The 19,775-nt window shown below is 41.4% G+C and overlaps 1 protein-coding gene across 3 annotated transcripts in view; it reads right to left on the bottom strand.

The window, feature by feature from the left end:
* SLC18A2 (solute carrier family 18 member A2) overlaps positions 1 to 19,775 on the bottom strand; it is a 59,710-nt gene that overhangs the window by 19,643 nt on the left and 20,292 nt on the right. For 2 of the 3 annotated variants that reach the window (XM_006111379.4, XM_075935380.1), the window contains exons 6-11: positions 18,534 to 18,617; positions 14,810 to 14,902; positions 12,248 to 12,337; positions 12,097 to 12,140; positions 11,954 to 12,014; positions 4,349 to 4,444 (exon numbers count right to left, since the gene is read on the bottom strand). In XM_006111379.4, coding sequence (XP_006111441.2) covers positions 4,349 to 4,444; positions 11,954 to 12,014; positions 12,097 to 12,140; positions 12,248 to 12,337; positions 14,810 to 14,902; positions 18,534 to 18,617 — 468 coding nt within the window. The remainder of the gene's footprint in view (positions 1 to 4,348; positions 4,445 to 11,953; positions 12,015 to 12,096; positions 12,141 to 12,247; positions 12,338 to 14,809; positions 14,903 to 18,533; positions 18,618 to 19,775) is intronic. The other variant, XM_075935381.1, reaches the window with a different exon arrangement.

The following is a 19,775-nucleotide window of genomic DNA, read 5'->3' on the forward strand; positions in this document are numbered from 1 at the left end:
TCATATGCTCCAGACCCCTAATCATTTTGGTTGCCCTCCGCTGGACCCTCTCCAATGTGTCCGCATCCTTTTTGTAGTGGGGGGCCCAGAACTGGACACAGTACTCCAGATGTGGCCTCACCAAAGCCGAATAAAGGGGAATAATGACATTTCTGGATCTGCTGGCAATGCTCCTCTTAATGCATCCTAATATGCCATTAGCCTTCTTGGCTACAAGGGCACACTGTTGACTCATATCTAGCTTCTCATCCACTGTAACCCCCAGGTCCTTTTCTGCAGAACTACTACTTAACTGGTTGGTCCCCAGCCTGTAACTATGCTTGGGATTCTTCCGTCCCAAGTGCAGGACTCTACACTTGTCTTTGTTGAATCTCATGAGATTTCTAGTGGCCCAATCCTCCAATTTGTCCAAGTCACTCTGGACCCTATCTCTGCCCTTAAGCGTATCTACCTCTCCCCCTAGCTTAGTGTCATCTGCAAACTTGCTGAGGGTGCAATCTATCCCCTCATCCAGGTCATTAATAAAGATATTGAACAAAACCGGTCCTAGAACCGAACCTTGGGGCACTCCACTAGAAACCGACCTCCATCCTGACATCGAACCGTTGATCACTACCCGCTGGGCCCGGCCTTCTAGCCATCTTTCTATCCATCTTACCATCCATTTATCCAATCCGCATTCCCTTAACTTGCTGGCAAGAATATTGTGGGAGACCGTATCAAAAGCCTTGCTAAAGTCAAGGTATATAACATCCACTGACTTTCCCATGTCCACTGAGCCAGTTACCTCATCATAGAAGCTAATCAGATTGGTCAAGCACGACTTGCCCTTTGTGAATCCATGCTGACTATTCCTGATCACTTTCCTCTCATACAAGCAAGGGGCGTCCAACATTTTCTTTAAAAGGTAATAGCAGAGGTTAATCAATTTAACTATGAAGATTATTTCTAATATTCAGCCAGGAGCTGAATGAGATAATTCTATCTCAGTCTAGTTTTGCCCCTTTGTACAAGGCTTAGTAATTCCTTTCTATCCTTTGTTTGTTCTGGCATTTAAACATTCTTCAAATAGCTGTATATAGGTGAGATAGAAGACCTAGTAACTGTCAAAGGCCACTTAGGAAAGAATAGTTGGACTGAAGCAATTCTATCACTCCTGATTATTCTAGAAGCTCTCTACCATTTCTTTATATGTTCCGAATAAAGAAGAACTAAAAACAGATGGTCTTATTCCAATGCAATCTCACCATGGCCTGACTCTGCCCTATGAGTCAGAGTAAGCATCCCAAAAAAATCATACTGGGCTTTACATATGACCTTCATATAATAAATTGGTATTTCATTGCTCTTTACTGTCACATCTAGGTGTCTCTTGATATTACTGCTTTTCGTGTTTCTTTCTCCCATAGGATAGCTACAATTTCCCCAGATACATTCACTGCTTTTTTTGTTCTTGGTCCTCCGCCAGGGTGAATTCTCTTTTATTTCCTGATGTTACTTCTAACTTCCACATAACAGAGGAATGCAGAACTGTTGCTGTGAAGTTATTGTTGTGTTTACTTCTTTTGCAACCAAATTGACAAGCATATTACTAGCCTGATAACTCAATGCAGGCCATGCCTAGCATTCTAGTCAATCACTTCACAGTCAAATAAATCAGAGTGGAATGTGTTCAGGTAATTCCCGTAACATACAACACTACCTCTTCTCTGGAGACAGCATATATTTTCTTGCCTGTATCATTCTCTCTGGTGTTCATAAACACAATTTAGAGAATTTTAGTAGCAGCAACATCTTATGATTAATCCCTTCACCCTGTTTACAATGAAAAAGCATGCTATTTTTATGTATAATAAATGGATAGCATTACCGTAGTCCTGTTGTGAGCTGAATTTATACATAATTCTACTTACTATAGGAGAACTTGAAAGTTAAAAAAAATTGTATTAAACTTAGCCAAGATTCACAGTTACCTATATAAGACAATGAGTATGCAGTGAAATACTGAATGACCAGCTTTTCTAAGTTTTATGGAGTATAAAACATCCTGACTTGGATTCTGAAGAAACTGCAAGATTATTCTTCAAACAACTAGACTCTAAATCATATAAAATTTATCATTTTTAAACTCTCCAGTTCAACATAAATTTTAAATACTTTCAGGTGTGAATGCCATTAAATCAGACAAAGACAAAGCATGATGGAATCCACTGTTTTAACATTTGGGAACAAAACTAGTATTAATTAAAACGGATATTCTGCTCCAACCAACCTTTATTCAAGTAGGAAGTTCTTAACCCTTCACATCAATAATAGTGGTTTTGGTTGAGGGAGGCAGATAAACAAGCAACACTCCACTGGATACAGTCTGTTTTCTTTTGTAAGGGAGGCTTTAAAAATCTCTATTCTTATAAATTAATGCTCTCACATTACAATATAGTACTCTTTATCATGGTTGATGATTTGGCAATCTCAATTATTGATGCCTAATTCCATTGTTGCTTCCTGAGAGTGCTTTTTTTAGAACTAAAGTTTGCATGTCATCTGTGGTGATGACTTACGTTTATATGGTTATGAGTGAATAGTATTGTTTATAGATAATAGTATTTGGGGTAATTACAACATGCCCTTCTATGTTATACTTCAGCTACTGCAATGAGCTCTGTGTTCACTATCGTTAAAACAAAGTTTGACTAGAAAATTTCCTTTTTTAATTAAAATGTCACATATTAACACTAAAGGAGAAACAAAGAATGTTACTATGTGATAACTCAAAGAATGTGAAGATATGTACTTTCAACTTCTTAAAATGGTAATTTAATAGATCAGATTAAGCTGTAAACTTTGACTGCATTACCCCACTCTGGAGCATCACAAAGTAATCAGATGCACTAGCCAGTTTCCACCACCTGCTACATGCATATGCTTGCGCATCTTTCTAAAATAGCCCCTGCATACATTCTCTCCTTCTACAGTATTTCCCCTCCCTGAATAGATCTGGTCCAACAAACAACTCCTGACTTTCAACGATGTGAAAAGAGAATCTAACTAATCATTTCACCTTCACAGACATATAAACAACTGTCAAACACAGCATGCTCTCTAGAAAGCAAACTAGCCCAGATAAATGAATAGGTAAATCAGTCCATATACTGTAGCTAATTTCCTCCTAATACAATTCCACTGAAATAATTTAAATAAAATAAAAGAGCTTGGGGGTGAAATCCTGGCCCCAATGATCTCAATTATAAAATTCCTATTGATGTCAGCAGAGCTGGGGTTTTACCTGATCTTAAGAAATATCAGGAGTGCCGTGGAGAAGATCTATGATTTAATAGTAATAAAAAAAGATGAAAATCTTCAGACTCGGAGAAATCCTCCCAACTCGCCCTCCAATTTGGGTGCAGAATTTTAACAAACGCCTAGAGCTCCCTCAGCATTACTGCTATAAACTGGCAATTCTAGGATGTGTGAGTACTATATATAGCACAGCTGCTTATATAGTACTGCCAGTCCCAACCATCAAAACAATGAATGGAAATCCCACCCCTCACCATCATTATTGGCTTAAATCATGAGATGTTAATACAATAATCTTGGGGTTCTTTTTGTTTTCTAGGTTTTGAGCATTTATGGTACACTTGGGTCATATTTTCATACTTTTCTCTGTAACTACAAGAGCCAAAAATATTTTTGAAATGAAAGTTGAATATTTTTTATACTCACTGGTATTCACGAGCTGGGGCTTGAAATCAAACCTCAAATATTGCAACGCTCATACTGAAATCATGAGAGCTGGCACACTATTCCATCATGATGATATATAGATAAGGATTAAGTTTTTATTGATAACTGTTAATAAACATTGATTTCACTGTATACACACAAACTGATGAAAAAGTATTCCTATCAATGATAACCAAAATTTACAGGTAAGAAAAATGTTGTGTTATGTAAGGGTGAGACTTCAACATATGTTGACAGATTGTACTTTAATCATTATAAATCTTTAACTTTTTTAATCTCAACATCTACTCACTAAATAATTCTGACCCTCCATAATTTCCCATATCTTAAATGGATAAACATTTAAAATGCTTTAATAAAAAAATCTCTTATCCATTGAAATTATTTTAAATACAGAATTCTGCCTTGTGTTTATTTCACATACAGACAGCCACTAAATAGGTGTAATCACACAACTGAATACGATGTTGAACAAAAGCCTTCTGACAGAAATGATAGTCTTGCTGTCTATCATCAAAGCACCTCAGGAGACCACTGCTAACAAAACCACTCATGCTACAATATACTAGACTAAAATAAAATATATTTCATTGTACTTTACCAAGTTGCCATTTTCTTGAACACATGGTCTCCATCATCCAGATGGGCAATGCTGGTTCCAGCATAGCAATAGCCATGTTTGCAAAGCAAATGGATCCTTAAAGAGAGGAGGGGTTGGGGAAGGAAATTCAGGGATTATATAACTTGAATGTTAACACCAAAAGCTGAAGAAAGAAGGGCAGTGTTTATAGAAACGGTGCTCTTTGTAGCCCTGTTTGTCATACACCAAATATGGATTAACTTTAAATGCTGGAGGGAGGACCACGTAAGCCTCCAACTTCTTATTTATTTCAGTTCTCCAAAGAATTGTACAATAAAGGTTAAGCTATTTTCATAATGGGGTGGAGGGAGGCAAAGATTTCAGTGAGCTTGGTGACATTTAGAAAGTGCACTAGATCTGACTGTTATACAAATGGTAAGTTATAACTATAATCTTTTGGTCTTTACCTCTGTACTCTTGGGGCTAAATTTGAGCCCTGCTGTGTACAAGGCATAGCCTCTGACCCCATTCCTGAAGTATCTGAGGATATTAAGAGGAGGCATTGTGTCCCTGTGGTATCTTCCTGGTTCAGTGGGAGGTAGGATGTCTCCTATAGTAGTTTATAAGTCAACTTTCACTTTTAAAAGCTCAGGTCTAATTTGTCTGAGGTCACAGATATTATTTTCCCTGGAAGGAATCTCTCATCACACAGTTCAACACAAAATGAGCACTACTGTCATTCTTTGTTCAAAAATGCCAAGATGCATTAGACTGAACATCTAAGACTACTAAAACAAACTTTCAGACTCACTAGCTATACACTTCCTGGGGCAAGCAGCAATGACTAAAGTAAAATTTCTATTATATTTTGTGCTCCTGGAACCTTCAAATGTCTGTGAACAGTTCCAATTAAATGCGCAAGGATACTCTGTCCAAAACCAGATGTCACCTGAGCTTGAAAGAGTACCTTGATATTGGAAAACCAATTCATCTCATACAAAATACAGCTAGAGGAAAGAATTCTATTCTAAGTTAGAATCAAAGATGAGCTCAAGTTACAAATTTCTTATTTGGATCTTAATAAACGTACCCCAAAATAAAGCGCAGAAACACAGATGTTAGGGAAATGGACTTAACTTTCCTATGCACAATACACAACAGAAAGTGTATCCAGGGTTTGCCACAATCTAGTACTTCTAACTGGGGATGTTAATTCAAGTAAATGTGTAACCACTGAAAAATTCAGTAGTTACACTTTTATATGCCACCGGGGGGAGGGGGAGGGGGGGAGCAAAGGGGCCGGGAAGAGGGATAGCTCCCTGCGCACATCGAATCCTACCTGCTCTCCCTCCTCACACTGCTGCCACTGATACAGAGATAGCAGTGTGGGATGGGGAGGAGGGGAGAAGGAGCTGCATGTAAGTGTGCACAGTAACTGATGAGCACCATTCCCAGAGTTGAACAACTACTGTACACAAGGGGTAATAATGGGCTCTGCCCCAATGGCTGATGTAGTACATCATTGTGAGATTGTCTACAAAAAGTGAACTATCCTGTTGCAGATGAGAGGCAGAAAGTGTAGACATGCGCAGACAGCCTGCAGCTCTTGGACATTTATATGAAGTTTGGACTCCCTGTGATGGTACAGGTGAGCTCCCCACTGATAAGAGAAGCATCTGTAGTAATCATTATGAATGGTTGGTTGCATTAGAAAGGAACTCTTCTACAGGCATTGGCTGGGTTTGTCCACCAAGATAGTGACATTTTGATTGGTACAGTCAAACCTTTGTTGATGTGATGGCAATGCACTCTGTACACTTATCTTAGCCAAGCCTGTAATGGACCACATACGTCAGACCACATATGTGGCTTCTGCCATATGGCCTAGTAGGCACACTTAGGCCATGGTTTGTAGTCTGTTCTGTGCTGCTGAGATTAGTTACAAAAGTGCCAGGAACCTCTGATGAGGGAGTGATGCTGTGGGTATGATGCAGTCTAGGTATGCTTTAATAAAAATCGAGTTGTTGCATTGGTTTTAGTGTGCACTTTTGGTGGTTGAGCTGTAGGCCAACATTGCTGAAGAGGGTCATGATAAAGGTAACTTCTTGTGCGGTCTGATGGTAGGATGATCATTTCAGCAGGCAATTATTCAAGTAGGGCAATATAACAATTCCCAATCTGCACAGCTGTGTGGCCACTACTGCAAGAACCTTGGAGAAGATGGGGGGTGAGGAGAGGAAAGGCAGGAGAAAGGCCAAAAGGAAGGACTCTGTACTGGAAGTGATAATTGACGATGGCAAATCAGCATCTGTACACGGGTGTGTTGTGATATGAAAATATGCATCTTGGAGATTGAGGGTCGATAGCCAATCTCTCCCTTTTCCAGTGCATGAATTATGATGGCAGGAATCACCATCTTGAAAAGCTGTGCTTGAATGAATTTTTCAGCTTATTTAAGTCCAGAATGGTTCTCCATCCCCATTTTCTTACTCAAGAGGACATAATGTAAGTAAAACCCAGCCCCCCTGTTGTTGAAGCTCATCTTCTATTGCACTGAGTTGCAAGAGATGGTTCAGTTATCATGGGTAGCCTCATGAGATGGGTCCCTGAAGAGGGACAGGGGCTGGAAACTGGAAAATTGTTCCACCGGTTGCTTGGGTCTGATCTAGTGCTGTTAATGCCTGTTGTCATAGGCTATGTCTACGCTGGCAGCTTCTTCCGCAAGAACAGACATTCTTGCGCAAAAACTTGCCTGCTGTCTACACTGCACGTGCGTTCTTGAGCAAGTAAATTTACAGTATAGCGTTGTAAAACAGGGCTTCTTCTGGAAGAGTTATTCCTCTCCCCATGAGGAATAAGCCCTCTTGAGCAAGAGCTCTTCCACAAGAGGGCAGTGTAGACAGGCAACATGAATTTCTTGCGCAAGAAGCCCCTATGGTTAAAATGGCCATCAGAGCTTTCTTGTGGAAGAGAGCGTCCACACTGCCATGGATGCTCTTGCGCAAAAGCACATGCCAATGTAGATGTGCTCTTGTGGAAGACTTTTTGCGCAAGAACTCTTCCATAAAACATTTCTTGCGCAAGAAGCTGCCAGTGTAGACGTAGCCATACTGTCTCTGGAGTTGTGTATAGGAAGTGAGTCTGAATCTGATTAAAAACCTTTCCTTGCTTTTGTTTGGTTGCAGGCACATGTATCCCCACGGCCTTCAAGATGGACCTTGAGTCCTTTAAAGTGTGGAGAGCAGTGTTGGTGGATTCAGCGAAGAGCTTGGGATGAGGTTTACCTGGGTGGTCGACAAATGCCTTTGATGTCGACACCCGCGCATCCAGACTACCATGCTGAGCCGACAAACAGCTGATCGGCTCAGCACGGCAGCCATGTAAATTTAAATGAAGCGGCGATTATTTAAATCGCCGCTTCATTTTCCTATGCCTGGTAGCCTCATCTACATGCCTCTGGAGACAGAGGCATGTAGTCTAGACGTAGCCACAGGCTTTGTCAGTACCGATAAAGACAATTTAGACTTTGATCGGGAAGCTGTCTTACAGCTGACTCATACCGAGTCTTGCACTCTTCAGATCGTCTCAGTACCTAATGTACATGGTGCCTCGTGGTCTAGTGCTCTAGGGGCCGCCGTTGCCAGGGCAGGGTTATTTTGGCAGAATTATCTCGAGCCAAAGAATAGGAGTGCTTTCAGGAGATAGCAGCTGGAGTGGACTTTCTGGAGCTCTACGCAGGGAAACTGCCTTTTCTGACATTGCCACGGGAGATGGTTGTCTTGGTGGCATCTTATGCTCCGGGTCAGAGACTGGATGGAACAACTTCTCCATGAGCAAATAGCTTGAGTTGGAGCTCAGTAGCCTCACTGAGGGTATGTCTACACTAGCTCGTTAGTTCGAGCTAGGTAGGCAAATGAGGGCAACCGGAGTTGCAAATAAAGCCCAGTATTTAAATATCCCAGGCTTCATTTGCATGTTCCATTTGCACCGCCATTTTTAAATCTCCCTTAGTCTGAACAAACTGCCCGTGGCTAGACGCGGCAGTTAAACATTAATTTGAACTAACTCCTTAGTTTGAATTAACTGTTACTCCTCGTGGAATGAGGAGTAAGAGTTAATTCAAACTAAGGAGTTAGTTCAAATTAACGTTTAACTGACGCATCAAGCCGCAGGCAGTTAGTTCGGACTAAGGGGGATTTAAAAATGGCGGTGCCCGGGAACTTGCAAATGAAGCCCGGGATATTTAAATCCTGGGCTTCATTTGCAACTCCAGTTGCCCTCATTTGCCTATATAGCTCGAACTAACGAGCTAGTGTAAACATACCCTGAGATTGTCTGTCAAATACAGAAACTGAAAGTCTGCAAGTAAGACAGCGTTTAAAGCTTAAGGAGTCAGGCATGTCCGAGGGGGTGGACAAGCCACAAAGGCAGCAACCAAAAACTTTTTTTAAAAGGGAAAACAGTTCAAACAACTAAGTAATTTGATAAAAATGACCAAAAAATTGGTAACGGTAAAGCTAATGTTTTTAGATCAATTGCAAGGGTGACTGCTAAGTTCCAACCAAAGCCAAAGGCAGTGGAGAAGAAACTGAAGGGTCGGTTGGCTGTGCATGAGGGATAGCAGCTCCAAAAGGCATATGTCAGCTGCCCCACATGTACAGCCTACCAAAGGCACTGATATCACAATTCTCCAATTTGAGGTTCAGGGCTGCAAAGACATCTTAAGTGAAGCACCCACAGGGACACTCCTCGAAGAAGAGCTTAGACGTCCACAAATGTTTCTTTATTACTGATCAGGAAGTTTTGTTTGCTTGACTGCAGACCATCTGGTAGTTGTCTGGTCCCAGTCTTCTGCTTCTGACAAAGATACCAGAAGGTGGTGTCTATTTGCTTTGTTCACACACATCTCTTTCTTTAGAGCATTATCATGATATGATGCTAATCTGTTAGCTCAGAATACTGTTCACATGTGAAAGCTACTGGAGGAAATATTGAGGCAGTTCGACATACAATGACACCAGTATTTGGATGATACACAATTCTATGTCTTTCTTCAAACCCCAATAGTATAGATTGTTCATGCGTTCCTGGTTGCCAACCAAAAAAAGTTATTCAAAATAGAATGAGCTGGCTGAGGCTTTATTCAGACAAAATGGAAATGTTAGCTGAAAAAAAAGCATCTAAATCAACTCTCATGATTGAGGGGATCTTCCCAACTCACATTAATAAGGTATGCATTCCCAGAGATACTTCTGGTCACCTAAGCTGCCCAGGGCCTCAAAAAGCAATCGGGGACCCACAAAGTGCCTTTTATCTTTATCTGCAATAAGATTGTGACCATTACTTTCTGTGGGCCCCACCAGAGTTATCTGTGCCATTAGGAACAGTCCAGTCTGGAGATCATATGCATTATACATGGGACTTCAAGCTCATTCAAATGCTACAACCCATGCGCTTATCAGAGCTGGTCATAAGGACCATAATTGTACCACTGCTCCAATGACTACTGGCATCCTCTTTGCTGTGACATTCACTGGAATGGAAGTACTGAACCCACCAGCAATAAGGAGTAATAGCTGAATATAAAGGAATGTGTTACAGCAATGGGGACAAAGAAAAGCTTTCTATGTTTGCGCTTAAAATGTGCTGGATGTAAACTTCTTAGAAATATCAGCAGATCTTTTCATGTAGCATCTTGCTACAGATACGCTAAACTAGTTTATAAATAGAAAAATGCACATATCTTAAAGTAGACAATTACAGATCATGCTTTTACTTGTGGTGAGCAAGGATCCTCACAGGATATGCAGTGAAAGGCTTGCCCTGGTAGTAATTCTAGTTTTCTGGTCGGTCATACTCCATAAGCTTCCTATACGTTGCAAGCCTGACATTTCCCAGTAGACTCACAATGAACATTGTCCTAAGGAATTGGGTGAGGATTCCAGTGTCTCTCAAAGTGGGCTGTGTGGAAACTGCTAAAAGACTGCTCCGGTTTACTTAACAGCTCTGCAGCCACTTCCTGCAGCTCCCATTGGCTGCGAACAGCAAACCATAGCCAATGGGAGCTGTGAGGCTCCATGGTTGCAGTCGTTAAGTAAACAAACCACAGTGGTCTGTTAGTAGCTTTCTCAAAGTGGGCCTATGGCCCACTTTGAGAAACACTGCCCTAGGATAACACCTTAAGAAAGAAAAGAAAATTCAAATGTATTTGAATCTAAGCTGTGGCCTACACTTAAGTTAGGCCAATATTGTTCCATCGCCAAGGTTGCACTTCCTGTGGGAAAGATTAATCAAATCACTAATGCCTCTAATAGCAAGTGATACTTATTTGACCATGAGCTACCTACAAGCAGGCACACATCTCAAAATCCTCTAAACATAGTTCATTCTTTAGGCACAATCCAAATTCACGCCCATGCTAATGAAAACAAAGTTCAGCTTAATCCCTTTTCTCACAGGCTTGAGAGAAAGATTTATTCTGGATTTTCCTTCTCTCCATATAGCCACATTTCCATATATCAAAACTGCACAACTGTCACCTGACTCAAGGTTCACTCACATTGTGCATAAGGTTGTGAACAGCATTGCATGTGGATGGGCCCTGACACCTTTTAGTATGTATTTATTCATAGAGCTAATAGAGAATCCTGTATGTGGTGTCCTTGCTTCTGTTTTTTCATGAGCACAGCTAATGCAGGTACATCTACACAAGCTGCCATTCATATCCCTGGTTGCAAAGTAGACCTATCCTCAGTGAGGGTATGTCTACACTACCACCCTAGTTCAAACTAGGGTGGTAATGTAGGCAACCGGAGTTGCAAATGAAGCCCGGGATTTGAATTTCCCGGGCTTCATTTGCATAAAGCCGCACGCCACCATTTTTAAATGTCCGCTAGTGCGGACTCCGTGCCGCGTGTAGCCGCGTGGCACGGAGTCCGCACTAGCGGATATTTAAAAATGGCGGCGCCCAGCTTTATGCAAATGAAGCCCGGGAAATTCAAATCCCAGGATTCATTTGCAACTCCGGTTGCCTACATTACCACCCTAGTTCGAACTAGGGTGGTAGTGTAGACATACCCTGAGTGAGCAGAATTCACTTAATGGGTGTTGGTCTGTCTGGGAAGGGATTAACAAGTTGGAGCGTTTCTAATCTACCAGTCGGTTTCAATTCCATTTGATTAGAGTTTTCGTTATTGCAAAGCATTTGTCCGGTAAACAATAGGCTTGGGAAAAAATAGTTACATATTTGTTTAGCTGACCAGAAGAGTGCATTTACACAAGCCTAACTGATAAGTATTTTTCCTCAAAGTTTCTCTGGTGAACAATGCATGCTTTACAGAATCCTACACAGAGATGTATGTGAACCATAATCTCTGCTCTTTGGGAAGTTCAAAGTCTGATGTGAATCCAGCTCTTGCATCTTGAGCCCATCTGATCTTCCATGAATTAGTTATTTTGTTCCTGGAGCCTTATTTTAAATTCACATGCAAATCATTGAGATGCATCGGTAGAAAGTTATTTGTAATCAGGGCCAGAGTAAGGCAGTCTGGGATTCAAGGTACAGGAAAAAAGCACAGTCAGAATTAAACTGTATTTGAATTAAACTGTATTTGAATTAAACTGTACCTGCAGCAATAAGGATGTATGGATCTCTCAAGAGGGTCAGTAGCGGTGTCCCTTTTTGACTCTGTCAAACAAATAATAAAACCTCAGGGTTAGGAAGGGCAAAACATTACTTCTTACATAAGTGATACTATAGTGATACTTACTTCTGGTTGTGCTCTGGATGGTTGTAGAATAAATAACTGAATAGCTGCAAAAAGAAATAAATGCTGTAGCTGTGGTTTATGATGGTGGCCATAATATACAATAAAAATGAATGAATGACAAACAAAATGATGAATGTTAGTATTTACTGACCTCCATCCAACAGAGCTAATGCTGCCAACACGAGGAAAGGTGCTGTCTTTCCCACAAATTCATACATCACACTCCCAAAAGGTGGACCCACTAGGAGAGAAAAAACAAGAAAAATATTCATGGTCTTTTTTAAAAAAAAAGATTTGAATCAACTGTACTTTTGGGGAAACAAATTCTCTTAACACTGAAATTCTGTGCCTAAATTGCCATCCATCTTAGTGATCATTAATTAAAATAGCCAAAGCAGTGCAACTCAAGATGAGGAACGTCTTTATTTAGATTAGATTAGAGAATTTCTCAGGGATTGCTGTCTGCAGTCTACAATCATTGCCCAAACAATAAATGTCAAGCCTGGGCCTCATCCCACTTGCTTCACTCACATGAGCAGTTCCACTGATTTCCACAGAACACTCTGTGTAAATAAGGCAAGCAGGATTTTGTCCCAGTGGAAGAAAGAATGCTAGAAACTAGGGATGTGAATGGGTAACCAGTTACCCGGTAAGCATCACCCTTACCGTATGATGCTTACCGGGTACCGGTTAACTGGTGCCCAGAAGCAGCCCCCCTACCGTCCATGCCTTGCTGTTGGCATAGGGCTGCCCCAGCAGGGCCAGTACCTGGTGGCAGCCCTCTAGTCCCAGGCATGGGAGCCTTCTACCACCACCAATGGCAACAGCCCCAGGGCCAGAAGCCTCCTGCTGCTGGTGGCTGCTGCCCAGGGCCGTCCTAGCCCTGGAATCCCACTTAAATGTTTAACGAGTTAACCAACTAATTGGTTAACTGATAATAGAGATTTTACATTCCTATTAGGAACCTGACAAAGGGTCTGAAAGTTGCTCATGAGGATGAGCATAATAGAAATACTGATCTTAGAGCCTGTGAAGAAAGATTTTTTGCCAGCGACTAATTGAAACAGGATGGACCCAAACTAGGCAAATATAACTTAGATAGGGCCACGATAAGGTGGGTGCATAATTGGCTGGATAACCATAGTCAGAGAGTTGTTGTTAACGGTTCTAAATCCTGCTGGAAAGGGATAACAAGTGGAGTTCCGCAAGGGTCTGTTTTGGGACCCGTACTGTTCAATATCTTCATCAATGATGTAGATATTGGGATAGAGAGTACGCTTATTAAGTTTGCGGATGATACCAAACTGGGTGGGGTTGCGACTTCTTTGGAGGATAGGGACATAATTCAAAATGACCTTAGCAAGTTAGAGAAATGGTCAGAGGTAAACAGGATGAGGTTTAATAAAGAGAAATGCAAAGTGCTCCACTTAGGAAGGAACAATCAGTTCCATACATACAAGATGGGAAGCGACTGTCTAGGAAGGAGCATGGCAGAAAGGGATCTAGGGGTCATAGTGGACCACAAGTTGAATATGAGTCAACAGTGTGATGCTGTTGCCAAAAAAGCAAATATGATTCTAGGTTGTATCAACAGGTGTGTTGTAAGCAAAACTCGTGAAGTCATTCTGCCGCTCTACTCTGCACTAGTTAGGCCTCAGCTGGAGTACTGTGTCCAGTTCTGGGCGCCACATTTCAAGAAAGATGTGGAGAAATTGGAAAGGGTACAGAGAAGAGCGACAAGAATGATTAAAGGTTTAGAGAACATGACCTATGAAGCCAGGCTTCATGAACTGGGCTTGTTTAGTTTGGAAAAAAGAAGATTAAGGGGGGACATGATAGCGGTTTTCAAATATCTAAAAGGGTGTCACAAGGAGGAAGGAGAAAATTTGTTCCTCTTGGTTTCTGAGGACAGGACAAGGAGTAATGGGCTTAAAGTGCAGCAAGGGAGGTTTAGATTGGACATTAGGAAAAAATTCCTAACTGTCAGGGTGGTCAACTATTGGAATAAATTGCCAAGGGAGGTGGTGGAATCTCCCTCTCTGGAGATATTTAAGAACAGGTTAGGTAGACATCTGTCAGGGATGGTGTAGGTGGAGCTTGGTCCTGCCTTGAGGGCGGGGGGCTGGACTCGATGACCTCTTGAGGTCCCTTCCAGTCCTATTATTCTATGATTCTATGATTCTATGATTTGGCAGATCTCTATGTTCAACTCTAGGATTTAAAGATAGATTTATGTGGATGTGAGCATAGAAATACAAACACTGTGACCTAACTTCAAAGGCTTTTCCAAACAAACTGTTGTAAATCTCCCCTCTCCTCGCCCCCACCCCAAAAATAACATTTACGTAACTGAGAAGGAGCAACAATATCTCTGATGTTAATCATTGTTCTCCAGCACACAGCTAAGGGGAGGCACTCTCAAAGTCTCATCAGTTATCGGATTCAAAGTCAGCAGATTTGTCTTTTTTTAGCAAAATGTATTTGCATATGAAATTTACTTTAGCTTTTAAAAACTATTTTTATGTACACTGTTAATGTAATCTGGAGCTATGATGACAAAATTCTATTTTTATAGAAAGGAGCTACTAAGTGGAATCTCTGGTAGCATCTATACACTACAGATGTGCATTGTTATTTTAGACTTGGGTAGGGGATTGGTTGGGTTTTAGGGTTTTTGTTTGTTTTTGTTGCCATAAATATTCATCTCACTGACCTAATACTCCCATAGCCAATCCTCCTAATGCAATTCCCATTGCATTGCCTCTCTCTTCATCATCTGTATAAACACTGGCCAGCATGCCCATCCCTAAAATTAAAAAAAAAATAGACAGCTCTATAATATAACTTATTTTCATCACATACCAGTTTATTAAATAGTGGGAAAATGTGACATTAAACATTTTCTGTGTTTATATTTATTTATTTTCCTCCATTAATAACTCCTACTGAAGTCAGAGGAAATAAATCCTGCAGAAATAAATAGCTTTAAGGCTATGCCTCATTATACATACCATTACACACAAACTGTATTAAAAAAATTCTTAAGGTTGCAAAATTAAGCACTCATGGGAAATGCCAGAACTACAGCTTCCTGTATAGCCTTACTTTGGACCCCTTCTCTGTATCCATTATGATATAGTCACTAATTACTTGATCACATACTAGTTTTCTTTTCCATTTAGTGCACTGAATGGAAAGTGTTGACTAAATGAGCAGCTAGTCAATGTTTTACTCCTTGTTCAATGTGTGATCATAAGACTTATTTACTTAACAATTCAAATCCTGCCTGAAGACAGAATTATTAATTTCTTCAGGGACTTTTCAAGGGTGCTCATCATTACAAAATAAGTGCTTCATGCACATTAAGGCATTTAGTTTCTGAACACCCCTGTAAAATGAGGGGATATTGACCTCTGTTCTGTGGCCAATAGGATCTGCTAATTTTGTGTGCCTAAATTGAGATGCCTAGGACCTGATTTTTTCAAAGTATTTAGCATTATATAGCAGTTTATATGTTCAATGCATTCTGTTGCAGCTGTCAGTGTTCAGCAGTATTGTAGGTCAGACCCCAGAGTCAGGTGCTCAGAAAATGAGGAGCACACAGTGACCACATGTGAAAAGTCTGGTTTAAGTGACTTGACTAGCATCATAGAGGTACTATTTGGAAAAAACAGAGATATAATTCAATTCTCTAGGGCAGCATTCAACTGCTTTAGCCAGGAATCTATCTTTTGTCTGCCTGAAATCCCGTCTCATTCATTAAATTTTACAATTTCTGCAACAAGTGAGGCTGGGGTCGGAACAGATCAATCCTGTGCACTGAATGTGGTAGGAGTTCTATGAAAAAAATAGTATGTGATAATGTAATTTAATATATAACAGGGGTCTCAAACTCAATTTATCTTAGGGCCAGTGCCAGTCCTCAAATGCTCCTAGTCAGCCAGCAGGCACGGCTTGGGGCGAAGGAGTTCTTTGTGCACTACCTCCCTCTTTCATCCTCTGGCTCTGCCTGCCACTTTGGGGCAATTTAAACCTGCCAGGAACCCCCACCCAGGAGCCACTATGAGGGGCTAAAGCAAAGAGGGGATAAATCAGCTTCGGCTGCTAGCCCTGCTCTACTGCCAGCACATCGCTGTGCCTGGGAGAGGTATGTGCAGAGCTGTCCCATCCATAGGATGTTCAGTGTGGCTGCTCTGGGCCCCATACTTTGGGGGCCCCATGGTGGCCACCCCAACCATCCTATAGATAGGATGGTCCCCCATTCTCAGGTTAACCTGCCGAGCCCTGGGCAGGCTGGGACTGGCTGCAGAGGTTGGGTCCCTTTACACTCACTATGGCAATGGGAGCCACAGGGAAGCAGAGCTATGCAGCGGCTTGATCCACTCCAACACCATCTCCCAAGCCAGCCTGCATTGAGGCTGGGACTCTCTGCTGCCTATTGCCATAGTGAAATGGAGTGACCAGGCTGGCCTAGGAGATGGCAGTGGAGCAGAACAAAGGTTGCTGCATAGCTCCACTTCCCACTCTCATCATGGCAGCAGGAGCTGCAGGGGAGGGATGACCCGACCCCTGTTGCCACCCCATGCCAGGTCATCCAATATCATCTGAGGTTGCATCACTCGGGGTGAGGGAGGGACATAGCAGGGACTGTCTTGGGAGGAAGAGTACAGACACTCCCTTGGGGACTCATGTGCCAGGAACTGCAATCAGGCCAGAGTGTGGAACAGCTCAGGCTGCAGATGGCCAATGGGCTGTGAGTTTGAGATCCCTGCTGTACAATAAAGCATTTACATGAAAGTAATCTTAATTCTGTAATTTCCTAAATTTTGAATATGATTTTGCAATCTCAATGTTCTTTATCTCTAATTTCCTACTTTTTAAAAAAGCAAACTGAAAAAACACAAATTCCCTCATGATTCACACAGCACCATATTGACAAGCAGAGGGATCACCAGCAAGATTAGAACCTCCGGAGACACAGTACAGACTTCAGCCAATTGATCAAACAGAGTAAATTATAGCATTAGAAAGTAGGGATATAAAATTCCATTTAATCAGTTAACTGGTTAAATGGCCCACACAGAGCTGTCAAGAGGTGAGGGTGAGGCACTGGGTAACCAGTTAATTAGTTATTTGTTCACATCCCAATTAGTAGGTTGTCATCTTCTGCATAGACCAGCACTAAAGGCAGGTGGGACACTTTGCCACTAGATTTTACAGATATTTGCTGAGAGCGGAAGAATGGTGAGACTTAGGAATTGTAGGTTCTGTTTGAAGGTGGAGTATGCTGTAGCTGGCATAGACTCTTCTTCCCATTCCTTCCTACCCATGACCCTTTCTGTCCTGTCCCCTCCAATCTGTCCCTCTCCCAGTCCTGTCTCTTTTCTATCCCTTGATCATCATCATAGTTCCTTTCTCCTCACATAGACAGATCCTTCTCAGGCTACTCCTCCCATTCCCAGTCTGCTTGCACAGCAAGTTCTAGTGCTCTCTCCCTGGTGCCTCATCTCATTGATGTTCCCAACATCACTGAAAGTATAGAAAGCCTAATTTTCTCTGCCATTCGTTCATATGCCCAGGCTTGGCCTTGAATACTCAAGCAGCCCAAAGTGGTAGTTGCAAGGAAAGTCCTGTTCATCCCCAGACTGGAGTATTTCCAGTGCAGATAGAGTCTTCATCGAATTTAGCTGCTATCCTCTTAACTAGTCTTTGCTAAGAATGTATGTACTGCAATTTTGCAGACTTAACTTGGCAAAATTTGGAGAGATTTTTATGAATATGGCAAAAGGCACATCTCTGACACAAAGGACACTCCCTGACAAATTTCCAGTCTCTGTTTCAAAGGATGGGGGCTCCAGAACTTTTTATTTGTAAAAAGAAGAGTTGACATATTTTTTAAACATGGTCAAAATAATGTGCTTTTGCCCTAATCTCATTCTTATTCAGACCCTCATCCTGTGAACTCTTTTTTAAAATTTTGTATTAAAATAATCAGCCGGACACACACTCCCAGCATACAAATCTCAATCCAAACAGTTACAGTTTGGCAAGGATGTAAGCAACTAAAAACAGGGTCCTATAATGGGAAGCAACAAGCTACCAGCCATCAGTGCAAACCTCTATTCTTGCTGATCTTTCACACTGATAAAAGGAATAAAAAAAAAACCCTAAAAACATTTGTGTACTAGTACCTGAAAAAATATAGATCCTTAATTTTCTACAGTAACGTGACCCAAATACCAAAGAACTTAGAACTGACATTAATCTGAGACACTGTGTATACATAAGGCTGACTGAATGTAAAAGGAATGTAACTGAATTCTACCTTAATTATTGAAACGTCCAGACAACATTATATAATTAAGGTAGTGACTGTCACTAGAATGACAGACTAAAATACAGTTAATTAAATCTATCATATGCACTTTCATTCTTACCAGCCACAGAAGAACAGGAAGATCCCACTCCTTGAAGAGATCTTGCTATGAATAGTAAGGTATAGCTTCCTGAGAAGGCAAACACTGCAGAAAAAGCCAAGGTAGATTTTTTAAATCAGGTTAAATCTAACAAGGTTAAAAGTTAAAGATATTTTAACAATCATGAAAACACCATTCAATTTAGCCAAGTGTTTTCTGTCACTGTTGTCACTTTCAATGCTAACCACATTATTTTCTTTTATTACATTTAGATTTGTCAGTGTTGAATCGTTTCTCCACATCTAAGCCTCCTGGTAACACAGAACACACACACACACACAAAATATATGTATAAAAGCTATCTTCACTAATAACTAAGTATGCCCTGGTTTAATGCAACTGCCCCCACCCTCACCCCCTCTCCCTGCACTGCTGCAATAGCATGGCCCAATTTGCAGCTTCAGACATTGGGAAAAGCAGGGGCAGCACCCCAAATGCTGCTTCCCACAACTAAGCAAAGGGAGACTTAGCAATGGCTCTTCTCTACTGCTCACTATGTACTTCTGCACATAGTTGGCTGGACATGTAGAGGAAAGTGTGACATCCCTGTAAGGACTCTAGCAACTTAACAGATCTTCTTGATAGCAGAACACTAGAGAAATTATGTGTGAGGCACAGTTCCTCCCGCTGCTGCCCCTGAAGGGCTGTATCTGTGCCCTATCCCTTGCATAAAGCTGTACCTAAAGGCACTATCTAGCCGCCTATGTATTGCACCTGATCCTACACTATGTTCTGGAAAGACTCCCCACTGATGTTAGTGTACAGTGAACACTTGTCCCTGAAAACAGGGAATGTTGTCTTTCAGGGTGTGTTCCTGTGTTACTATCAGTTTTACAAAATCTGCAAGTGGGCCACTTGAAGGAGTCCCCTATCAGCCGAGCTTGTGAAGCTGACATCTTGCTGGCTAACCACACGAGTCTTAATACTTCCTCCCCAGACATGGCACAAGCCCTTCAACCAGCCCTTAACTGCACATATGGCCTTATTCTGTTCACCAGTTTAACGTTGTTAAAGCTCCTGATGGAGTTACTGATGATTTGTGCTAGTAAGAGCAATAGTCTAATCCATTGGATAGCATAAAAGGAATGAAGTGAGTTTCTCAGATTAAGAGAAGGAGTAGGCATCCTATTCTTCTACCATCTCCTGTATACCGACTTGGATGCCCATCAAAATCGCTCAAGACATTAATTCAAGTCTCAACTT

Source organism: Pelodiscus sinensis, chromosome 8 (assembly GCF_049634645.1).
Source record: "Pelodiscus sinensis isolate JC-2024 chromosome 8, ASM4963464v1, whole genome shotgun sequence".
NCBI classification, from domain to species: Eukaryota; Metazoa; Chordata; order Testudines; family Trionychidae; genus Pelodiscus; species Pelodiscus sinensis.